General features: G+C 38.9%; 1 protein-coding gene across 4 annotated transcripts in view; it reads left to right on the plus strand.

Annotated features, from left to right (window-relative positions):
* KCNQ5 (potassium voltage-gated channel subfamily Q member 5) overlaps nt 1-21,538 on the plus strand; it is a 514,493-nt gene that overhangs the window by 317,678 nt on the left and 175,277 nt on the right. Inside the window, exon 1 of one of the 4 annotated variants that reach the window (XM_045498761.1) lies at nt 8,149-8,268. The exons of the other annotated variants lie outside the window; for them this stretch is intronic. Within the exon in view, the coding sequence (XP_045354717.1) occupies nt 8,225-8,268 (44 nt within the window). The 5' untranslated portion in view covers nt 8,149-8,224. Of the gene's footprint in view, nt 1-8,148; nt 8,269-21,538 lie in introns of those variants that run through there. 4 annotated transcript variants of the gene reach the window in all.

A 21,538-nucleotide genomic window follows, 5' to 3' on the forward strand; every position in this document is an offset into this window, starting at 1 on the left:
AGTCTGTATTTTGGTTTGTCTCTTTCTTCCCTTTGTTCATTTGTTTTATTTCTTAAATGCCACATGTGAGTGAAATCATATGGTATTTGTCCTTCTCTGCCTGGCTTATTTTGCTTAGAATTATACATACTCTCTAGATCCACCCATGTTGTAGCAAATGGCAATATTTCATTCATTTTTATGGCTGAGTGATAGACAGAGATAGAGATAGAGATAGAGATAGAGATAGAGATAGAGATAGAGATAGAGATAGATACATACACACACACACACACACACACACACACACATATACACTACATCTTCCTTATCCCTTCATCTGTAGATGGACACTTGGGCTGCTTCCATAATTTGGCTATTGGAAATAATGCCTCATAAACATAGGGGTGCATATAACCTTTCAAATTAGTGTTTTTGCATTTTGGGGGTAAATACCCAGTAGTGGAATTACTGAAGCATATGGTGTTTCTATGTTTCATTTTTTGAAAAACCTCCATACTGTTTCCCAGAGTGGCGGCACCAGTTTGCATTCTGACCAGCAATCCAGGGGGATTCCTTTTTCTCCACATCCTCACCAACATTTGTTTCTTGTGTTTTTTATTTTAACCATACTGACAGGTATGAGGTGGTATCTCATTGTGGTTTTGATTTGCATTTCCCTGATGATGAGTGATGTTAAGCAGATTTTCATTTATCTATTGGCCATCTGTATGTCTTCTTTGGAGAAATAGCTATGCATGTTTTTTGCCCATTTTTAATTGGATTACTTGGGTTTTAATCTCCTTTATCTATTTCACCCATCCTCCTGCCCACCTCCCCACTGGTAACCACCAGTTTGTTCTCTGTACTTAAGTGTCTGTTTTGTTTGTTTGTTTGCCTCTTTTTTTGTTTGTTCATTTGTTTTGTTTCTTAAACCCCACATATGAGTAAAATTATGTAGTATTTGTCTTTTCTGATCTATTTCACTTAGAATTATACCCTTTAGGTCCATCCATGTTGTTGCAAATGGCAAGATCTCATTCTTTTAGATGGCTGAGTATATATATGTGTGTATATATATACATACACACCACATCTTCTTTATCTGTCTATGGATGGACACTTGGGTTGCTTCCATATCTTAGCTATTATAAGTAATGCTGCAATAAGCATAGGGGTGCAAATTAAATGTTTTTGTTTTGTTTGGGTAACTACCCAATAGTGGTATTACCATATGGTAATTCTATTTTTAACTTTTTGAGGAACCTCCGTATTATTTTCCACAGTGACTGCACCAATTTGCATTCTCACCAAGAATCAGTACATGAGGATTCCTTTTTCTCCACATCCTCACCAACACTTGTTATTCTTTGTCTTTGTAGCCTTTCTGACAAATGTAAGGTGATATTTCATTGTGGTTTTGATTTGCGCTTCCCTGATGATTAGTGACGTTCAGCATTTCTTCCTGTGTCTGAGTTTATTTAATTAAAGGTAGTTTTTTTAAATGTATGGTGCAAGCCTTTGGCACATCCTTCACTATATTTTTCATTCCTTACTTCTCATTTTCCTTCAACCATATAAATAAATCAATAAATAATTATTGAATACTTGGACGTTTTCAGAACGATGCTATGTACTACAAGGGTCTCACATGAATAAAGAACATGTTTCCGGCTTTCAAGAATGTAATGTTTACCATGCCAGGTTCTAAGAAAAATAACTGTCACTTAAGATATCACTAAGAGGGGGCACCTGCATCAGTTAAGCATCCGAATCTTGATTTCAGCTCAGGTTCTTGATTTCAATTTGTGGGTTCAAGCCCCACATCAGGCTCTGTGTAGACAATGCAGAGCCTGCTTGGGATTCTCTGTCTCCTCTCTCTCTCTCTCTGCCCCTCTCCTGCTCAAGCTCGTGCTCTCTCTCTCTCTCTCAATCTCTCAAAAATGAATAAACTTTAAAAAAAAAAAAAGATATCAGAGAATTGTTAAGAATGGTGTTCCTTGATCCAAGCTTCAGAAATATACTACACTAAAAACTTCCCCTAGAACTTCACCATTCACATTAGATGTCAAAGATTTTCACAGGCCAGGGGCACCTGGGTGGCTCAGTCAGTTCAGCGTCTGACTTTGGCTCAGGTCATGATCTCATGTATTGTGGGTTTGAGCCGGCATTGGGCTCTGTGCTGACAGCTTGCTTAGAACCTGGAGCCTGCTTCGGATTCTGTATCCCTCTCCCTCTGCCCCTCCCCTTCTCGTGCTTTGTCTTTCAAAAATGATTAAATGTTAAAAAAAAAAAAAAAAAAAAAAAAGATGTTTCACAAGCCCTGTGATAAGGAAACCCAGTTACTGTATTTGACAGAGAAACTTTTTTTTTTTTGAGTCAGACCTAAGAAAATCCCTTCAGATACTGATATTCTATGGCAACAGTTTAGAAAGTTATGGATTAAAGAGCCTCATAAGACATTTTATTATTAATGTTTGGCTGCAGACTCAGGACCCTGAAAGTGTAGAGAAGAAATAGATCATTATGATACAGCTTAGTGAAGAAGAGAACCTCAGAGGAGGTTGGCCTTTAAAAGAAATAAAAGTGTGATTGAAAAAAAGCAGAACACTGAGGTGAGGAAAGGGAAACTCATGTCATAACTCCCAAAATGTTAAGATTGATTATTTTGGGGGTTCATGGGGAGTGAACAAAGGTGCAGGCAATGATTACTAGGAATTTTGACTTTCTAAGTTATACATTTCGGTATTTTTTATGTGCTTGTTTTTACAATACTTACTGTATAATACAATGGCTTGTTCTTATAATCAGATGCTATCTCCCTAAAACTCACTAAGGTTGACCTATCAGATTAAGAATATGTGTAGATGGTTCCTCATAATTTGTGGGCACGTGTGTGTGTGCGTACGTTTACAAATAGGTGTGCAAATATAATATCTTGGCCAAAACAAGTTGAAACACCAAGGTCAACCTGTGTTGCAAATGTGGTCAGCACCTGTTGTTTATTTCTCAAGTGTGGCTGACTTCCGGGATAAGAATGAACGACGTGGTCTCTTACTAAATCTCCCTTTTGGTTAGTCATCCAGCCACTATGTGGTGAATTTATACCTGAAACTAATGAGCTGGAGACTAAGCTGAAAACAGCCAACTTGTGTTTCCTCACTATAGTTTGACTTCTGTGAGAACTATTTGGTGGTCTCCAATTTCAGTGTATTCATTTTTTAAAAGTATACTTTACTTAAAAAAATGACAAATTCAGTTTTTACTTAATATTTAATGAGCCACTTATGCCTAAGGCACAAGATATGATTTTGATCTGAAAGTATAACCAAGTTTGAAGGTAACTAAACTGATAAAACCCTCTAGACAAAGGAAATATTTTATAAATATTGATGTCAGTTTGAAAAGCTATTTTTTCCTTCATCTCTCTAACATAGTATTACGGAAATTTTCTGAATGTAGGAAAAAAGACACATATAAATTTTTGTGTTGAGTGTATAAATAAATGAATACACATATATGTATAGCAAAGTATAAGCATAATGCAGGGATAATATGTAAGGTTGGACCATGTAAAATTGCTGAAATTTGTTTCTGACATCCAGGAATGACAATCGCTCACTCATTAGTGGTCTCTCCTCACCTGAGTAGACAGTTTACCAGTTGCGTTGGGATGGTATTTTGACTCCACCTTGGGCCAGAATTCCTCTCTTCTTGCCTCCTCCTGTCCTGTGTCATTTTACTTTGTCTCTTATTGTCTCCTAAACATTACCAGACAGACTGATTACTTACAGTAGTCCTTATATGCTAATCCATTTCTTGGTTGGCAGATTCTCAGACCTCTGGTCTCAAAGGTCAAAGGAAGTTCCTATGTCAAGCTCAGTAGCACCGACACAGAATCTGTCAAGTATTGTTGCTCTTTCCTCCGTATCTGTTCCTATTCCTGTTACCTTCTAAGAGCATCTAGAGGATCCCAGAAATTCAAGTGCCTGAGAGGACTCTGTGTACATGTCAACCTTTTGTTGTCTGATGTCACTTCTGAATTGGTTGACAGGAGTTCTAAAGGCCTGTATAGAAGACTGGCTCTGGGACAAATGCTGTAAAGAAAATATGCTCCCCAAATTCAAGCATGCTTATTTCTTTTCTGTCCCCTACATTTCATTCTCCATCGCCCCCTCTATGTTTACAGACTGAAATAACTATCAGCTTCCATGGATTAAGTATCTAAATTTTGATGTGACTGTTCATTAGTTTGATTATCACCATGTATGTATTACGGACACACATGTATACAATGTCAACGCAATGATCTGAAAATAGAAAATTGCGATGGGTTTTCTCCACATGCAGTTTTAGTAATACCAAATCAAATTACCCAGTTGAGGAGAATTAGACTTAATAGGAAGTGCTAAAAATGATCTGAGTTTTGTGACAGGCATTTTTTAGTAGAAACAAATGCAATTGTTTGTTATGGCTTTTGCATGGCATCAAAGGCTGCACTGCCTTCTTAGCTATTGGTAAAGAAACTCTGTAACCATAATAGCATTTGTCTCAGCCTCTGGCTCTGAAAACTACCATCAGAATGAATGCAAGCTACCATGCCAAAAAAGCTGGTTTTCAGATTATTCCTTTCAGAAATCTAGTGTAGAAACAGACTTAAAAGATCCTGTATTTTCTATTCACCAGTGAATAAATGAATATCTGTTTGCCATTAAATATAGCATTTAACTGGTACAAGTCAATGAGTAATTTTTGAGCTACTTCTTTATGTAAGGCCCTGGTGGGTAATATTGGTGCCTGGTAGGTGTTCAATGAATTTTTCTTAAAGTCAAAGAAGTAAGACAAAGGCCTGCTCTCAAGGACTTCATAATCTTCTCACTGGAGTAACATGTGTCTGTAAAATGCTTTTATTTCATCACATACATAATCAAACCATACCTATGCAGGTATTAGACTTCTCATTTTACAGAAGAGGCAACCAAAACACAGAAGAAATAAGAGATAAGAGATTTGGCCAAGAGCTCTGTATTAGTCAGTGTTCTCCAGAGAACCAGAATCAACAGGAAAGATAAATACAAAGGATATTTATTGTGAGGAATTGGCTCATGCAATTATGAAAGATTAAAAAGTCCCACGATCTGCCATCTGCAAACTAGAGACCAGGAAAGCTGGTGGTGTAATTCAGTCCCAAGGCCTGGGAACCAGGGGAGCTGAGACTGTAAATCAGGAGAAGATGAGATGAGATGTCCCAGCTCAAGCAGGGAGGCAGGAAGCAAAGGGTGAATTCTTCCTTTTCCACTTTTAAGTCTATTCAGGCCCTCTAATAGATTGGATGATGCCCCCTCCCCCACATTGGAGAGGGCAAGCTACTTTACTGAGTCCACTAATTCAAATGCTAAGCTCATCCAGAGACCACAGACACACTCAGAAGGTTTAATCTGGACACCTCATGGCCAGTCAGGTTGACACAAAATTAACCATCACAGGTTCCGAGTTAGTTTAATGAAGCCAAACTAAAAACAAGCCCTTCTAATGCCTAATATAACACAAGTTTGATCAAACCTCCCCTAAGGCTTACTAAATCAGACTGGAAAGGAAGCATCTTGGCACACAGAAGAAAACAATATCCTCTCCTTCATTTGCTGATGCCCCAAATGAGTAGAAAAAGTAGTGTCACGCTTTCAACATGTGGCCTTCAGTTAATAGTTTACTGTCATATAGTTGTTTGCTTATCACAGTTGTATCATATTGTAGGATTGTACATTTTTTAGTGAGTAAAAAGAAAATCCACACCTTACAAAAAAAAATTATTTTACTCGGTGGAAAGAAAATGTTAAAACCTTGGGGTCCACAGTACTTTTTCAAGATGCCATGGATTTTTTTCAAACATTTAATGTTGGAAAGTTATTCTCAGATGCATTTTTAATATATGTATGTATGCACATTAAAGCACTTGCTTTTTTTATTGGAAGGTAAGGGTTTTGTAGAAATCCTTTAAAAGACCGATTATTATGGAAAATCATTTTGAAATTTGAGAACATAAATTACTTTCTGCCTTCCAAATCTTCATGGCAAAGAGACATGCTCTGGAAAACTTTTCCAGCTCTTAAAATTTTACAGTGATGGAAAGGTTGCCTGACATCCATTACAGATAATAGTGCCTGTTACTCTCCTGTCGTTCCTCTCTCAATCATGGTTTTCCACCAAGCAACATTAAACAGAGGAGATAAAGACCAAATACTCTTCTGATAGGCTGATACCCATTTGATCTAATACAAATGACAAAACAGGAATAATAAAGAGAGAAAACTGCTTTCCTCCTGGTTCTGTCAATCACAAATAGTACTGAATTTAGTTCTACCTCTCAAAATTTCAAAATATGTGACATTGCTTTGTATGCATCTATTTGTCCTTTGGTTATTTCTGTATTTAAAGAGACAAAAGTGTTCATTACATAAAATCTTTCCTATGTTTTAAATTTATTTTGAATGATAACCTTTAAATCTGAAACAAATTCTGTGGTAAAATTACACTTAAGATGAGCCCTTTATCACAAGGACTTGAGTAGGAAAAGACTTGCTGAAAACCTTTGGGGCGATGAACTACAGCGCAGAATTACAGTAGTCTTGCCAGCTGAAATTGGAAGTCATATTGTTGCCCCTCAACTGAATCGAGGGCAAATCTGGCCCACTGCCTGTTTTTCTAAATAAAGTTTTATTAGAACACAGCCATACTCATTTCATTTCTTCGTTGTCTGTGGTTGCTTTTGCATTGCAACTTGCAGAGCTGAGTAGCTACAAGAGAGACCATATGCTCACAAAGTCTAAAATATTTACTATCCGGTCCTTTACAGAAAAAGTTTGCCAAACCCTGTTGTAAATATTTCTCCTTTCCCTTCATCTCCTGCAGACAGTAATAACCAGTGGGAAAAGACATAGCCTAAAATCTCTTACGACAAGAAGCAGAACATAATGCATCTTTTTCCTGGATTGTGCAAGTGATATTTCTAGGCCCCTGACAGCCTCATACATTTCCAAGGGCCCAGCAATCAGAAGTCATTTCTGGGTCTTCAATAGCATGGCCTTCCTGCACTGTCCTCTGAACAGACACAGAACATCAGAGTATCCAAAACTATAATTTTTTAAATGTTTTATTTTTATTTTTATTTTTATTTTTATTTTTATTCTTGAGAGAGAGAGAGAGTGTGGGGGTGGAGCAGAGAGGATGGGGGACAGAGGATCCAAAGTGGGCTCTGCACTGACAGCAGAGAGCCCGAGGCGGGGCTCCAACTCACAAACCGTGAGATATTGACCTGAGCCAAAGTTGGATGCTCAACCAACTGAGCCACCCAGGTACTCCCAAAACTACAATTTTTTTTTAATTTTTTTTTTAATGTTTATTCATTTTTGAGACAGAGAGAGACAGAGCATGAATGGGGGAGGGGCAGAGAGAGAGGGAGACACAGGATCGGAAGCAGGCTCCAGGCTCTGAGCCATCAGCCCAGAGCCCGACGCGGGGCTCGAACTCACGGACCGCGAGATCGTGACCTGAGCTGAAGTCGGACGCTCAACCGACTGAGCCACCCAGGTGCCCCCCAAAACTACAATTTTAACTGGTGGTGATGTTAGGGTTCATTTAGTGCATTCCTGTCACCTCCTGATGAGAAAACTGAGGTATGTTTCCAGTTTAAAATAAAAGGATGGGTGCCCATGAAAACTGAGGATTTAGGGCAAAACATCCATACTATTAACTACTTTTGACTTTTACATCTTCCATTATCACTTAATTTGTTTTAGTTTCAACTCTGCACCTGAAACAATAACAAAATTTAAGTTAAACACATCTAGAATTTTCAGTAGAGGGAACAGTATTACATTAGCTACAGCCACATTTTGCCTCCTTTTTTTTTCCAGTTGTGTTTATATCCACATGGAATCATCAACTTCAATGTTTTGGTCACAAAACAAGCAAACAAGCAAACAAAACTCTGATGTCTGTCTATACAACAGCAGGGAGAGAATGCAGACCCTTTTACTTACTTACGAGACCCTGGAGAAGTGTCTATGGTTTTTAAAGCTGACTGCAAATATATTTTTGGAGGCAGGAAGTACGTGCTGTCTAGTGTCTGTTTGCTGCTTGCCAACTTTGCTGGTCCGTAAAATACTTCAGTGACTCCACATAGTGTGGTGCTGGCTTTCAGCTTCCTTTCAACTCAAGTCACCAAGAGCAGCAAGTGCCATTGTAGATGGATCCCAAGAGAAACATGTATCTTCCATATCCCTTGGGCAGGTACTTACATATAGTTTCAGTTTATGGTTATTACTCTCTGGAGACATCTGTCTGCTGGGTTTATTTTTTCCTGATGTTGTACCACATCATAAAGTCTAGTGCCAAGAGCCCTTTAACTACTCAGGAAGATTTTGTTTTCTGTTGGTTTAGTCACTTTACTACTTTATTTCTGCAGGCCAAACGGAGTAGAGAAAATCAGTAGCAACTCTCCACTCGACAGCCTCATAGCTTAACCTGGCTGTACTTGGTTGCAAGTTTTTCTTTTGTGAGAGCTTTAAATCTCTCCTTGCATGAGAAGTGATGGGCCCCCTTGTGTGTATGTGCAACAGAGTTGTACTGAGATTTCCCATGAAGTGTGAAGGCTGTCAGAAAACCTTCCAGGGAAAATTTGGTTTTAAAGCAAGCGGATCAAATGGGTCTCATCAGTTGAAAGGAACAAAATTCATAGTTGATGTTTTTATTATCAGCTATAGTACTGTAGAATAGCTTGTGTTTGCAGGGAAAATTAACTTTAAGCCTATTTTTGCTCCCTTTTGTTGCTCTCAATAGTACTATTTAAATAAATGTAGTTAGGAATTTCTATTTCTCATTTTCAGATAATTTAATGGTTTTTATCATATATTTATATAAAATTATAGTGATTAAGTAATTATTTGCCTAATAAATCTACAACCTTTTTGTGGAAAAAAATTATTCAGGTCAGACAACTATTGTCAAACATCTTTTAACACATGTTTTCAACCTTTGCCATAGCTTCTTGCATAAACAGACCTTTTGAAACAAAGCATGGAAAATTTAATCCACCTGGGCTCATATTATCAAAACTAGTGGGCTGGATTATTTTCCATGGTGTCAGCACCAAGATTATCTCTTGAAAATATGACTTTAAAAGCAACATTCACATAGATATTCCAAATGTTGCCTCTCCCTCACTGTTACGAATAACCTTTATTTCTATTTTTTTAGTATGAAATTTATTGTCAAATTGGTTTCCATACAACACCCAGTGCTCAACCCAACAGGTACCCTCCTCAATGCCCATCACCCACTTCCCCCTCCCTCCCACCCCCCATCAACCCTCAGTTTGTTCTCAGGATTTAAGAGTCTCTTAATGGTTTGGCTCCCTCCCTAACTTCTTTTCATTCATGGCTGTAATTAGCATCTTCTCATGCAGCCCCTCTCTCAATCCGCACACACAGATTGCCTGTTCTTTAGCAGTCACTAGTGACCTTTTTTCTTAATGCTCATTTATTTATTTTTGAGAGAGAGAGAAAGAGAGAGCATGCAGAGAAGGGGCAGAGAAAGAAAGGGAGACACAAAATCTGAAGCAGGCTCCAGGCTCTGAGCTGTCAGCGCAGAGCCCGATGTGGAGCTCGAACTCACCAACCGTGAGATCATGACCTGAGCTGAAGTCAGACTGAACCTTACCCAGGTGCCCCAACTAGTGATCATTTCTCTGATTAATCTCTACCTGGTCAATTCAGCCAAGGCTCATTCCGTGTATGACTGCAGCCCCATGACTTCACAATGCTACTACCCATTTATTTAGGGCAGCCTCTTGTGTTTTCCGAGAATCCAGAGTAGTGAGGAAGAGGACACGGAGGTCCAACTCACCAAAGCTGCTTATGTCCAAGAAAATACCGTGACTAGTCAACCTTGAGAACATGGTCACACAGGTTTGAACTATTACATCATCATTCACATGGATTTGCTCAGACACACAAATTACTTGAGCACCTCAGACCTTGCTGCACAGTTTCATGTTTTCAATTTTCAAATGTCTTGCTTTAGAAGCAGAGATTTTAGATGATAAGTCACTTGTATTCTTTGTCACAGTTGTTAATAGTGTTAATAAAACCTTGTACAAAGTATGCAGCAATTACATGTCAATGTGATGCTCAACTGGCATTTTTAACTCAATTTGGTATATATATAAATGTGTGTGTGTGTGTGTGTGTATTTTTTTATGTTAAAACACAAATTCTGAGTTCAACACTATCTCAGTCCTTAAAGCAGCTCCAAGGAAAAGGCAATGAGGTATCTGGAAAGGAGGCTGAATAGGACAGAGGTCTGAGCATGGGGCCCAGCTGACCTGTGACTTGTAGACCGCGGCTGCAGGCAGGGGAAGCAGCACACAGAAGACAAGATCCCTATTATATCACAGGATTATATTACAGCATGATGTTGTGCAGAAAATAAGAAGGAGGCAGGCCTGCCCACATGGTCTCTCTGAAAGAATGGGGCAATTCATGTTCTAATGGGGATCTTAAAGTCCAGACAAAAGAGTTTGGATATGACAGTGAGAGAGAGGAACTATAAGTTTCAAAATAAGGAATTGGCATGATAAAAGCAGTCCTTTAGGGAGCAGGGTCTGGAACGCCTAGGCAGGTTGCATTCCAAACGCACTGTTGCTTTGGCTTGATGGGTCATGGGATTTACTGTTGAAATGTCACCTTTTTAGTTAGACCTGCCCTGGCACTCTATCCAAACTTGCAAATCCCTCAGCACCTGCTGTGTGTGAAGTTTTTTCCTCTTTAGCAGTTATCACTCTCTGACACTGTATGTATTTTATTTATTTACATTGTACGTGACCCAGATCTCTGACTAGAATGCAAGTTCTGCAAGAGCAGAGATTTTTGTCTGTTTTATCCACTACTGTGCCTTCACCACCCAGAACACTGCCTTATGCATGGCAGGCCCTGAGGAATACGTTCTGCATGAATTAATGAATTTATTAGGACAGGTGTCTCCGCTTTCTGAAAGCTCACATGCCACCCACTTTGCTTTGACCGAAGCAGACCCACATTAGTGCCTGTTTTTGCTAACCAAAAGAAATCTGAAAAGGATTTTCACTTTTACAAAAAAAAAAAAAAAAGCTGTTACCGTACTAAAGTCGGTTTTTCTTAACAGCAAAGTGGTGTAACACAACCTTTTGGAGCATGGGGTTGGAGGGAAGGATGAAAGGGGGGGGACACTCTAGGCCATTTTGGCTTATGAAAGTTTTTGTAGTAACACTTTATTTTTGCATAGTAGGAAACCTGTACCTGTACCAGGCCTGATTCTGGTTACTGGTAATTAAGGAGCAAATAAGAGGGGCGCCTGGGTAGCTCAGTTGGTTGGGTGACTGACTTCAGCTCAGGTCATGATCTCATAGTTTATGAGTTCGAGCCCCTTGTCGGGCTCTGTGCTGACAGCTCAGAGCCTGGAGCCTGCTTTGGATTCTACCTCTCTCTACCCCTCCCCTGTTCACACTCTGTGTCTCTCTATCTCTCAATAATAAATAAATGTTAAAAAAAAATTTTTTACAAAAAGGAGCAAATAAGAGAGACAAGGTTCCTGCCCTCATGGAGCTTATATTCTAGAAGAGGAGACCAAAATAAACACATACTCCCAGATGGTACTGTGCTCAAAGGAAAATATAACAATGTAACAAGAATACAAAATGTTAAACAGAATGTTCCCCTATTGCATGCACTGAATAGGTGACAGTTGGAAAGACAGTTTTTGTTTTTTACTTTAAATTCATGGTCTCTGAACACTATCCAGTGGTTTCCACTCTCAGCTATGTTTCCTGGCAACAGTCACAGAAACAGAGCTTGCAGAGGCAAGAAATTGACTGACGGGTTTCTGAATTGCAAACCTCAGGCCCTTTAAGAAATAGTGTGCTGTTACCTTGTTCCTTCTATTCAGCATGACGGTTCCCAATCATTCGATTCATTCATCAGCTGCCTACATAGTCTACACATAGAATGGAAAACGTATCATACTGCTATTGAAAAAATAGAGATTTTCAATTTAATTTTGATAGGCCACGACCCATTCAATTCATTCCAGACAGAGTGAGTGTCTTCACAGGACTCGGACTGGTGATGGATACCTGGAAATGAGACAGCAATGGAGAAGAGTCTGAACTTTCCCATCTCAGGGTGCCTGGGTGGCTGCAGGTTAAGCGTCCAACTTCAACTCAGGTCATGATCCCATGATTCGTGAGCTGAAGCCCCACATAGGGCTCTCTGTGCTGTCAGTGCAGAGCCTAATGGATCTGTGTCTCCCTCTCTCTGCCTCTCTCTCTCAAAAATAAATAAACACTAAAAAAAAAAAAAAAAAGCTTAAAAAAAATGAACCTTCCCACCTCGAGGCCACTTCTTTTTTTTTTTTTTTTTTTTCAACGTTTATTTATTTTTGGGACAGAGAGAGACAGAGCATGAACGGGGGAGGGGCAGAGAGAGAGGGAGACACAGAATCGGAAACAGGCTCCAGGCTCTGAGCCATCAGCCCAGAGCCCAACGCGGGGCTCAAACTCACGGACCGCGAGATCGTGACCTGGCTGAAGTCGGACGCTTAACCGACTGCGCCACCCAAGCGCCCCTCGAGGCCACTTCTTAAGAAGGTTATGATCCTTTTAAGAAAGAGACTGAAACAGACCGAATATAGATGAGGAAACATGGTTAGAAGTTAGAAAAACAGTACTTAACAACAGTGAAAACAAGAGATTTAAACTCTGGACACAGACGTAGAAGAGGAACTAAAAGAAGGAGCATCAAAAGAATCCTATCTTGTCTACCCAGAAATTCTTCAAAAAATTCAGGTATTTACTCTGTATTTTTAAAGATAGAGAATTCTTTTACAGAATACATCTTTTACAGAATCACAGTCTTTAAGAATAACTTCGGATGGGCTAAAAGCCAGATAAACCATAACATGCCACCCCCCCAAAAAAGTCTTCTTTTTCTTGAAAACAAACCAAAAAAAATAAAAAAATAAAAAACAGGAATAGGAGAAGATACAGTCCTATTGTTGAGGACCAAATTGTTACTATAACACAGAGAAAACTGAGCTATTCAAATCCTAACTTACGCCTTCTTTGACATTAAAAAAAAAATGGTTTTTAAACTAAAAGGGATTTTTGTAATGTGATTCAGAGAAAATGAAAATATATGATGGGCAAATTATTGGTCACTTAAATGAGTTTCTGTTGCTGGGTCTGGATGCCATCAAAGGATTTGTGGGTGAAATTAAAGAACTTTTATTAATAAACTGGAATAAATCTTGAAAACTATAGGGGCGCCTGGGTGGCTCAGTCGGCTAAGCGTCCGACTTCGGCTCAGGTCACGATCTCACGGCCAGTGAGTTCGAGCACCATGTTGGGCTCTGTGCTGACAGCTCAGAGCCTGGAGCCTGTTTTGGAATCTGTGTCTCCCTCTCTCTCTGACCCACCCCGTTCATGCTCTATCTCTCTCTGTTTCAAAAATAAATAAACGTTAAAAAAAATTAAAAAAAGAAAACTAGAATAGGAGCCAAATGACCAGAGAAAGGAAAATATCCTGAGTGTCAAAAAAAAAAAAAGAGGAAAGTAGGGACCCTGGATTTTGTTGTATGTTGATAAGCTCAATCACAACTCCTAGAAATGCTCCAGATAGAATATAAGCAAATGATTTCTAATCAATTCAAATGGATGACTGTGGTTCCTAAAGAGAAATACAAGTTCACCAAGAGCAAGAAACACTAAACTATGCTCGTTTCCTAATTTGATAAGTTTGCCTGCTTGCTCTATCAGGGGAATAGAGCAGATGAAATGTCTGGGTTTCAGCAAAGCACTGGGAAGTGTTTTATCATATCCTTGAAGGAAAGAAGGAAAAATTCAGGCAGGACGATGTGACTCTTATGAGGATCTGTACCTTGTGTTGGAAGTCTCTAGAGATGAGCCGTGGTTTTTTGTAAGAAAACTGAAGACGAGTGTAGGACACTTGGCGATTTCCTTGGAGTAGGGAGTTGGTAGCTCATGCTGGGAATAAATGAATCAGGATTAACATAATAAAATGTAAAAATAACAAGTGTAAAAAACTTTTTAGTAATCCAACTGAGAGACATCTCATAAGTTTGGTTTACATGAAGTTAAATTTGAGCCAATGTTGTCATTTGCTTCTTTAAAAATACTGTAACTTTATTTATTTATTTTGAGAGAGAGAGAAAGTGTGAGTCAGGAAGGGGTAGAGAGAGGAGAGAAAGAGAATCCCAAGCAGGCTCTTCACTGTCAGTGCAGAGCTCCACATGGGGCTGGAATCCACAAACTATGAGATCATGACCTGAGCCGAAGTCAAGCACTTAACCGACTGAGCCACCCAGGCACCCCCAAAAGTACTATAACTTTAGGCTGCATTAATACTTCCATTTCAAGGAAAAAGTAGTGATAGACAAAACCACATATTTATCACTTTTTGTCGTTAGTCAAGTATACCCCCAAACCCTGTATCATTTAGAAAGGACTTGAGACTACTAACAAAATACATATGGTTTAAGTGGTTAAGAATAAGCAAAAGTCTGTCTTTCCACTAAATTGAAAACCCTATTAGGCACAGACTATCCCTGAGTTTCCGGTGCCTGCAAATATTTATGAAATAATACAATGAAGGTAAGTTAGTGATAGGATAATATAAACAGGTCAGGAATGAAGTTAATCCATAGATAGGTATACAGGAAAAAATCTGTGTCATTATTAACATAGGTCACAAATTCACCTCTGAGCTTCCTAGCAGCCAAGGCAAGGAGAAAAATATATCCAAAGATCACTGTCTCCATAAAGTAAAATCTCATAATTTTTTCAAAAAGCAACAGATGATGCATTGGCTTGATGGATTATGGGATTTCACTCATCTTCAGAGTTTTCTTACAAAAAATCATGGCTCATCTCTGGAGACTTCCAACACAAGGTACAGATCCTCATAAGAGTCACATCATCCTGCCTGAATTTCTCCTTCTTTCCTTCAAGGATATAATAAAACACTTCCCAGTGCTTTGCTGACATCAAGACATTTCATCTGCTCTATTCCCCTGATAGAGCAAGCAGGCAAACTTATCAAATTAGGAAACGAGCATAGTTTAGTGTTTCTTGCTCTTGGTGAACTTGTATTTCTCTTTAGGAACCACAGTCATCCATTTGAATTGATTAGAAATCATTTGCTTAATATTCTATCTGGAGAATTTCTAGGAGTTGTAATTGAGCTTATCAATATACAACAAAATCCAGGGTCCCTGCTTTTCTCTTTTTTTTTTTTTTTTTTTTTTTTTTTTTTGACACTCAGGGTATTTTCCTTTCTCTGGTCATTTGGCTCCTATTATAGTTTTCAAGATTTATTCCAGTTTATTAATAAAAGTTCTTCAATTTCATCCACAAATCCTTTGATGGCTTCTAACACAATAAATCCAGACCCAGCAACAGAAACTCATTAGAAGTAGCCAAATGTATTCACCATATTGCAAGAAAAATCTCCTGGAGAAGAATTTTCTAGATTTTCACATGATACCTCATTGAACAAACACAGTGTGAAGTGCAGAGAAACTCTTATAAATAGTAAATTGGTTAAATGTTTTTTGTTCTTCAAGAAAATAGCAAAAAATTGGGGCATGTGGGTGGCTCAGTTGATTAAGCGTCTGACTCTTGATTTCAGTTCCTGTCTCACGATCTCATGATCTCATGATCTCACGGTTTTGTGAGTTCCAGCCCCACGTCAGGCTCTGGGCTGACAGTGTGGAGCCTGCTTGGGATTATCTCTCTCCCTCTCTCTCTCTCTCCCCTTCCCCAACTCATGCTGTCTCTCTCTCTCTCTGAAACTAAATAAACTTTAAAAAATAAATAAATAATTTTTAAAAAGAAAATAGCAAAAAATCACAGTTTAGTGAAAGCAATTCCATGAGTGATCAAGGCAATTAGGTTAAAATACACAGGTTGTCAGGAGTCATGTTTGCTCTAGACCCTGTGCTGTGCTGGGAAAGATGCAGGAAAAGAAGGAAATGTATATCTGCAAGACAGTCCTTTTTGAAACCAAACTTTTGCTAGTAACTGAGCAGTGAAGAATTTGAATTTGGATTCCCTGGCAAGAAGTGACAGTACAGATACTTTATGTTGACAGCTAAATCTTAAATCTTTTGTTTAGATGCGAGAATAACGATGGGCCTGTATCAAACTTGGAGAGATGTAGGACCAAACTGCATATGTGTAAAGAACAGTCACAGGGCATTGAGGAGGGCATGTGTTGGGATGAGCACCGGGTGTTGTATGTAAGCGATGGATCATGGGAATCTTCTCCCTGAAACCAAAAGTACACTGTATACACTGTATTTTAATTAACTTGACAATAAATTATATCAATAATAATAATAAAGAATAGTGACAGCGAGAGTGACAGATGTGGACATTGTTTCATATGCTAAGTAGACAAAGAACTGAGCTGAGTGTAATCTGAAGACTGACAGGAAGGTCATGAGGATAAAACCAGCCCCAAATATCTGAAAAACTAACACTTGGAGGAGGGAACACATGTGCTTGTAGTCCAGAGCCTGACCCAGGACCTGTAAGTAAAGGGCATGAATAAGGAGACTTGAATCAGAGGGGAAGTAGTCTTCCTACAGTAGCGTGGGCTATGCCAGTACTTGCTGGTAGTCAGTTCTGGAGGCTGCTCTGAGGGGAGGCTCTCGAAGTGCTGATGGGTTCTATTGCCTTGTTTTAGTTCATCTCCATTACCCATAGTCCTCTACAGAAACATACTATGCAAGCAGAAACAGCTAGTTCCCATACCCTCTAATTTCCTCGTAACACCACACAGGTAAAATGCCACATTTCGTTTTTTAAAACTGTTAGCTGATGACCCTATTTTTGCAAATTCACAGAGATTACAGTGATAGTATTTATTGATTAGGGTCTTTATTAATATTTAGAGCTCATTGCACCTGAAAAGCAAAATCATGCAGTGTGTTTTTTTTTTAGTTTCAAGTTTTTGCATGCAGTGCTTTTAATCAAATATTCCAAATCACCTTTAAAGACACCAAAAATGTCATATTTAATTTTTATTGCTTTGCAATGGAAGCTGAGTGTGCTGTGGATAGATTTCATGTGCAAAATGCCCTTCCTTTATGGAAAAATTATGCAGAAAGGACATTTTGCAAAATACCAAGTTTAGAAAGAAGGGGTAAACCTAGGAGGATGGAAGAGAAAAGTGGGCTCCAGCCAGTCCTCTGATAATGAGGCTTTGATTTCAGTAGGCGGCACATCTTTTAGGTAAGTCATGTCAGCCAGTGGGTCATGTTTGGTCACTAATGTTAGCATGTGTACTCCAGTCATCCTAATTCATGATGCACTCACGAGGCTTTCCATCACATGTACTGAAACACACACTTTATCACAGCAATACTTAAAAATGTATGAAAAATCAGAGGCAGGCTAAATTTCCTTCAGAGGATATTTCTGAAGAATTGTTTTCTTGAAAAAAAAAACCAAAAGTCTCTATCTGCTTCCTGTTAGCATTCTTTATTTTAAGCCCATGATTCCATTCCACTTAAGACATTAAAGACCTCCCCTCCCTTAATGCTTTCTTCATAGTTGACTCACATGGACAGTTATACTATGGAGAGCTTATCATCCACCAAAATACTTGCAAAAAAACACTTTCTAGGTGGAAATGTGTGGTAGTTTCGGTCTGCAAAGCCCATGCTGTTAATTTGCCTCCTCGTTGAGCTAAGTTCATTGAAATGTCTACTGTAAACATCAGCTCCATTTCTCCTGTCTTCATTGCATTATTCATAATTGCTTGTGAGTGGCCGGGGGTTGTGTGTTTGTGTGAATGACATTGTGTAACTTGCCATGGTTCATTTGGCAAGCATCAGCAGAGCTTTTCTGAATGCTTTATTTTCACATCATTTTAATTCTTGCTAAATGAACCCATGCTTAAAGCACAAGTTCTGGAAGCTGGACATCATCTGTTCCTTAAGCATCCATGATATTTCCAGGTAAAGCTTTTTTGTTGTGTTTTATTTTTTGCCGAATTAAACCTGACAAATTGATTCTTAATTAACCCACAGAAAAAGTTGATGGTGGTTTTCTTGAGTGATAGAGGCCTTTGAACTGGTAATATTTTTGTATCATAAATATCCTTCTATGCATACAATAATCTTTGCCATTTAAAGTTTTAGACAAAGGTCTGCATTAAAGATAATTTCCTCCGAAATAACATATAAATTATTGCTTTCGGCAAAACAAAGGCCAATAGCTGTTACAGGATATTTCAGGATTAATATTTAAAACAAAAATGTCCATATATTTTCAAACTGATCTTAAAACTTACCTAAGTTGGTGACTCATGCCAAAATGAGCCATTCTCCAGCTCCCAGCTCCTGCCTTCCTAATCTTCCACTATAAGTACCTAATTTTTGTGTGTGTGTCATTGATCCTTCAGCAGTCTGGTGAAGCTTATGAACCATTCCTAAGAATAATGTTTTTAAATGTATAAAATACATGTGATTGTAAGAGAAAAAAATTATATTGAAATACTGTTATTAAAAATTTGAGCAATTTTCTGGTATAGTAATATCTATACTTTTTTATTAATACATTTTTTATAAACCTAGCAGTGGCTCTAATAACTACCATAAATAATCTTGAACTAGCAATGAGCAAAATATGTATGCAAGATGAAACAATTATGGTTTCATCTACAACTATGAAATGGGACATGACAATATCTGTGCCTTCTATGAGTAACAAAGTCACAAGTACTGCTAATACCATCGTGGTTTGTTGCCATAGTTCGTGACAAAGAGGTCATTTTTTTCCCATCCATGCTCACAGCCCTCCTAACTTCTATCCACAGACCCCTTGGAAGTTCATGGACCCTGGATTAAGACACTCTGCATCCAGTGACTCTTGCCACTGCTTCCAATTTTATTCAATCGGTAGAGAGATGGAGTGGGGTAGTGGTCAGTTGTCAGCACAGATCTGTGTGAGACCCTCAAGAGCAATGGTGTCAGCAGAGCCACACTCACACCCCAGTGGTCTACCATGTCACTGCCAATGAGCCCAGCGTCTGAACACTGTCACCTCAAAGGGGTCATTCTGTGTCAGTTCACTGCTTTCTCCAGCCAGGGAGTCTCTCTGGAAATACTACCAAAATCCAATTAGTAGCAGAATGTATTTGTTATTCCCCATGATGTCATTCTCCAAGATCAGGAAATGTTCCCCAAATATCCTTTATGTTTATTTGCCTAAACCTTATATGCTCGGTCTGCACTTTCCCTAGGAGAGCGTGTTCTCTACATTCATTTCCTCTAGGAAAAAAGTACTTCCATCCCTTTAAACTGGTGTTGTGCCTGTGATTTAGACCCACAATTCCATGTGGATGTTTAAAACTGGATTTGTCCTTTTCTCAAAATCAATTTTGTCTTCTGACCTTCCCGACTTTTCTCCTCCTGACTTCTTTGGTACATCACAGTAACTATATGTGGAAACCTCAGACTTTTCAGCCACTCCACCCCCTTCCCAAACTCTACTGCCCAATTTAATAACTATCCAAGTCAAGGAGCTCCTGTGTTTACAACTTCCCTCCAGTGTCCGTCTCTATCCCCTTCCCATTTCTACCAGTTAGTTTACAACCTAACTTGGATCACCATTACTCTTGCCCTTGCTTCTCAATTACTCAGATAGGTCCTAACACACACTGCTGTCAACTTGATTTTCCCAGAGTGCAACTCTGATGATAGTTCCCTGTTCAAAAATCTTCAATGGCTCCCGGTTATCTACTGAACTAAAGGCAGGCCCTGCCATAAAAGCCTCTCCACATCATGGCCCCAGACTCCCAATTCAGCAACTGTCTTACCCTGTGCTACAAACTTGATAATGCTTTGTTCATGAAACAGGGAACAGATATTTTACCTCATTTATTTTTTGCCTTATTACCTTTCTCATGTTGTACTCTCCTTCTGAAATGTGTTTCTCCAGAATGTCCTCTTGTTGAAACCTTACCGTTCCTTCAGAGACAATCCAATCTCAAGCATCATCCATTTATGAAGAAACTTTCTTGATGTGCTTCCACCATTCCCAACTGAATAATGGAACCCCTCCCCACTTTTAGCCTCTATAGCATTTTTCTTAGCATTTAAGAGCCTCTACCCTTCATTATGATCCAGTAAAGTAGTCTCCCCTTAACTTCAGGGAACACCAGGGATGCCTGAAATAATGGATAGTACCAAACCTTATACATCCTATGTTTTTCCTATACAAACAGACCCATGGTAAAGTTTAAGTTATAAATTATTCACAGTAAGAGGTAAACAATAATAAATAATAAAATAGAACAATTATAATAATATTCTGTAATAAAAGTTATATAAATTTGGTCTCTCCCTCTCTCTCAAAATACTGTACTCAACCTTCTCCTTCTTGTGATGATATAAAGTCATAAAATGCCTCTGTGATAGGTGAAGTGAGGCGAATGACACCAGCATTGTGATGTAGTCTTAGGATACCTGTCAGAAATAGAATCATCTAGGGGCACCTGGGTGGCTCTCGGTTAAGCTTCTGACATCAGCTTAGGTCATGATCTCATGGTTTGTGGTTTTGAGCCCCGCGTCAGGCTGTGCTAACAGCTCAGAGCCTACTTTGGACTCTGTGTCTCCCTCTCTCTCTGCCCCTCACCCACTCCTCTCTCTCTCAAAAATAAATAAACATTTAAAAAATCCTTAAAATGTATAGGATCATTGGCTTCCGTACTATGATTGACCACTGGTAACTGAAACCGTGAAAGGCAAAACCACAGATAAGGGAGGGACTACTATCTGTTCATCTTACCAACCAAATTAGATTTTTTAAAGTTTCTATTTAAATTCCAGCTGCATTAGATTTTTAATCCCTTAAAAATAGACTGCTTTAATTTATCCCTTGTACCTCAGTAGTGTTAGGCACACCATTTTTACAATGAGTACTCAGTATATGTCTTCAACTGAACTGAAATGATTCCTATGCAAAAAATGAATTTGCCGGGATGACCCACTTTACACTTTTCATGTACTACTGAAGGATAAGCTAGCTAGCACGTGTTCACTGACTCTGATTTATTGATTAACTGGTAAATTTTAGTGATGCTGTGCTTGCACTTGGCCTTCCACCCACACAGTCTCATGCACTAGAGTGCTCCTTCCTCCCTGGCCATTCCAATCATTGTGCTAACTCCTGCTGGGCATTCGGGGCTCAGTTTGGCCATCATTTTTGCCGGCAAGGCTTCCTAACCCCAAGTCTGGCTTCATGCTTATGCAGCCTGTGTGTTCCCATGGAGCCCAGCACTTAGAAGGATGCCACAGTTGGTGCCATACTTTGCTGTCAGCATCTTGAATTTTTTTTTTAACATCTTGAGATAGTTTTTCAACAAAGGGCCCACATTTTTACTTTGACTCAACTCCACTAACGGAGTAACCAGTCCTACCTAACCCCTCCTTTCCTGCATAT

The sequence above is a fragment of the Leopardus geoffroyi genome, chromosome B2, assembly GCF_018350155.1.
Source record: "Leopardus geoffroyi isolate Oge1 chromosome B2, O.geoffroyi_Oge1_pat1.0, whole genome shotgun sequence".
In the NCBI taxonomy this organism is placed as follows: domain Eukaryota; kingdom Metazoa; phylum Chordata; class Mammalia; order Carnivora; family Felidae; genus Leopardus; species Leopardus geoffroyi.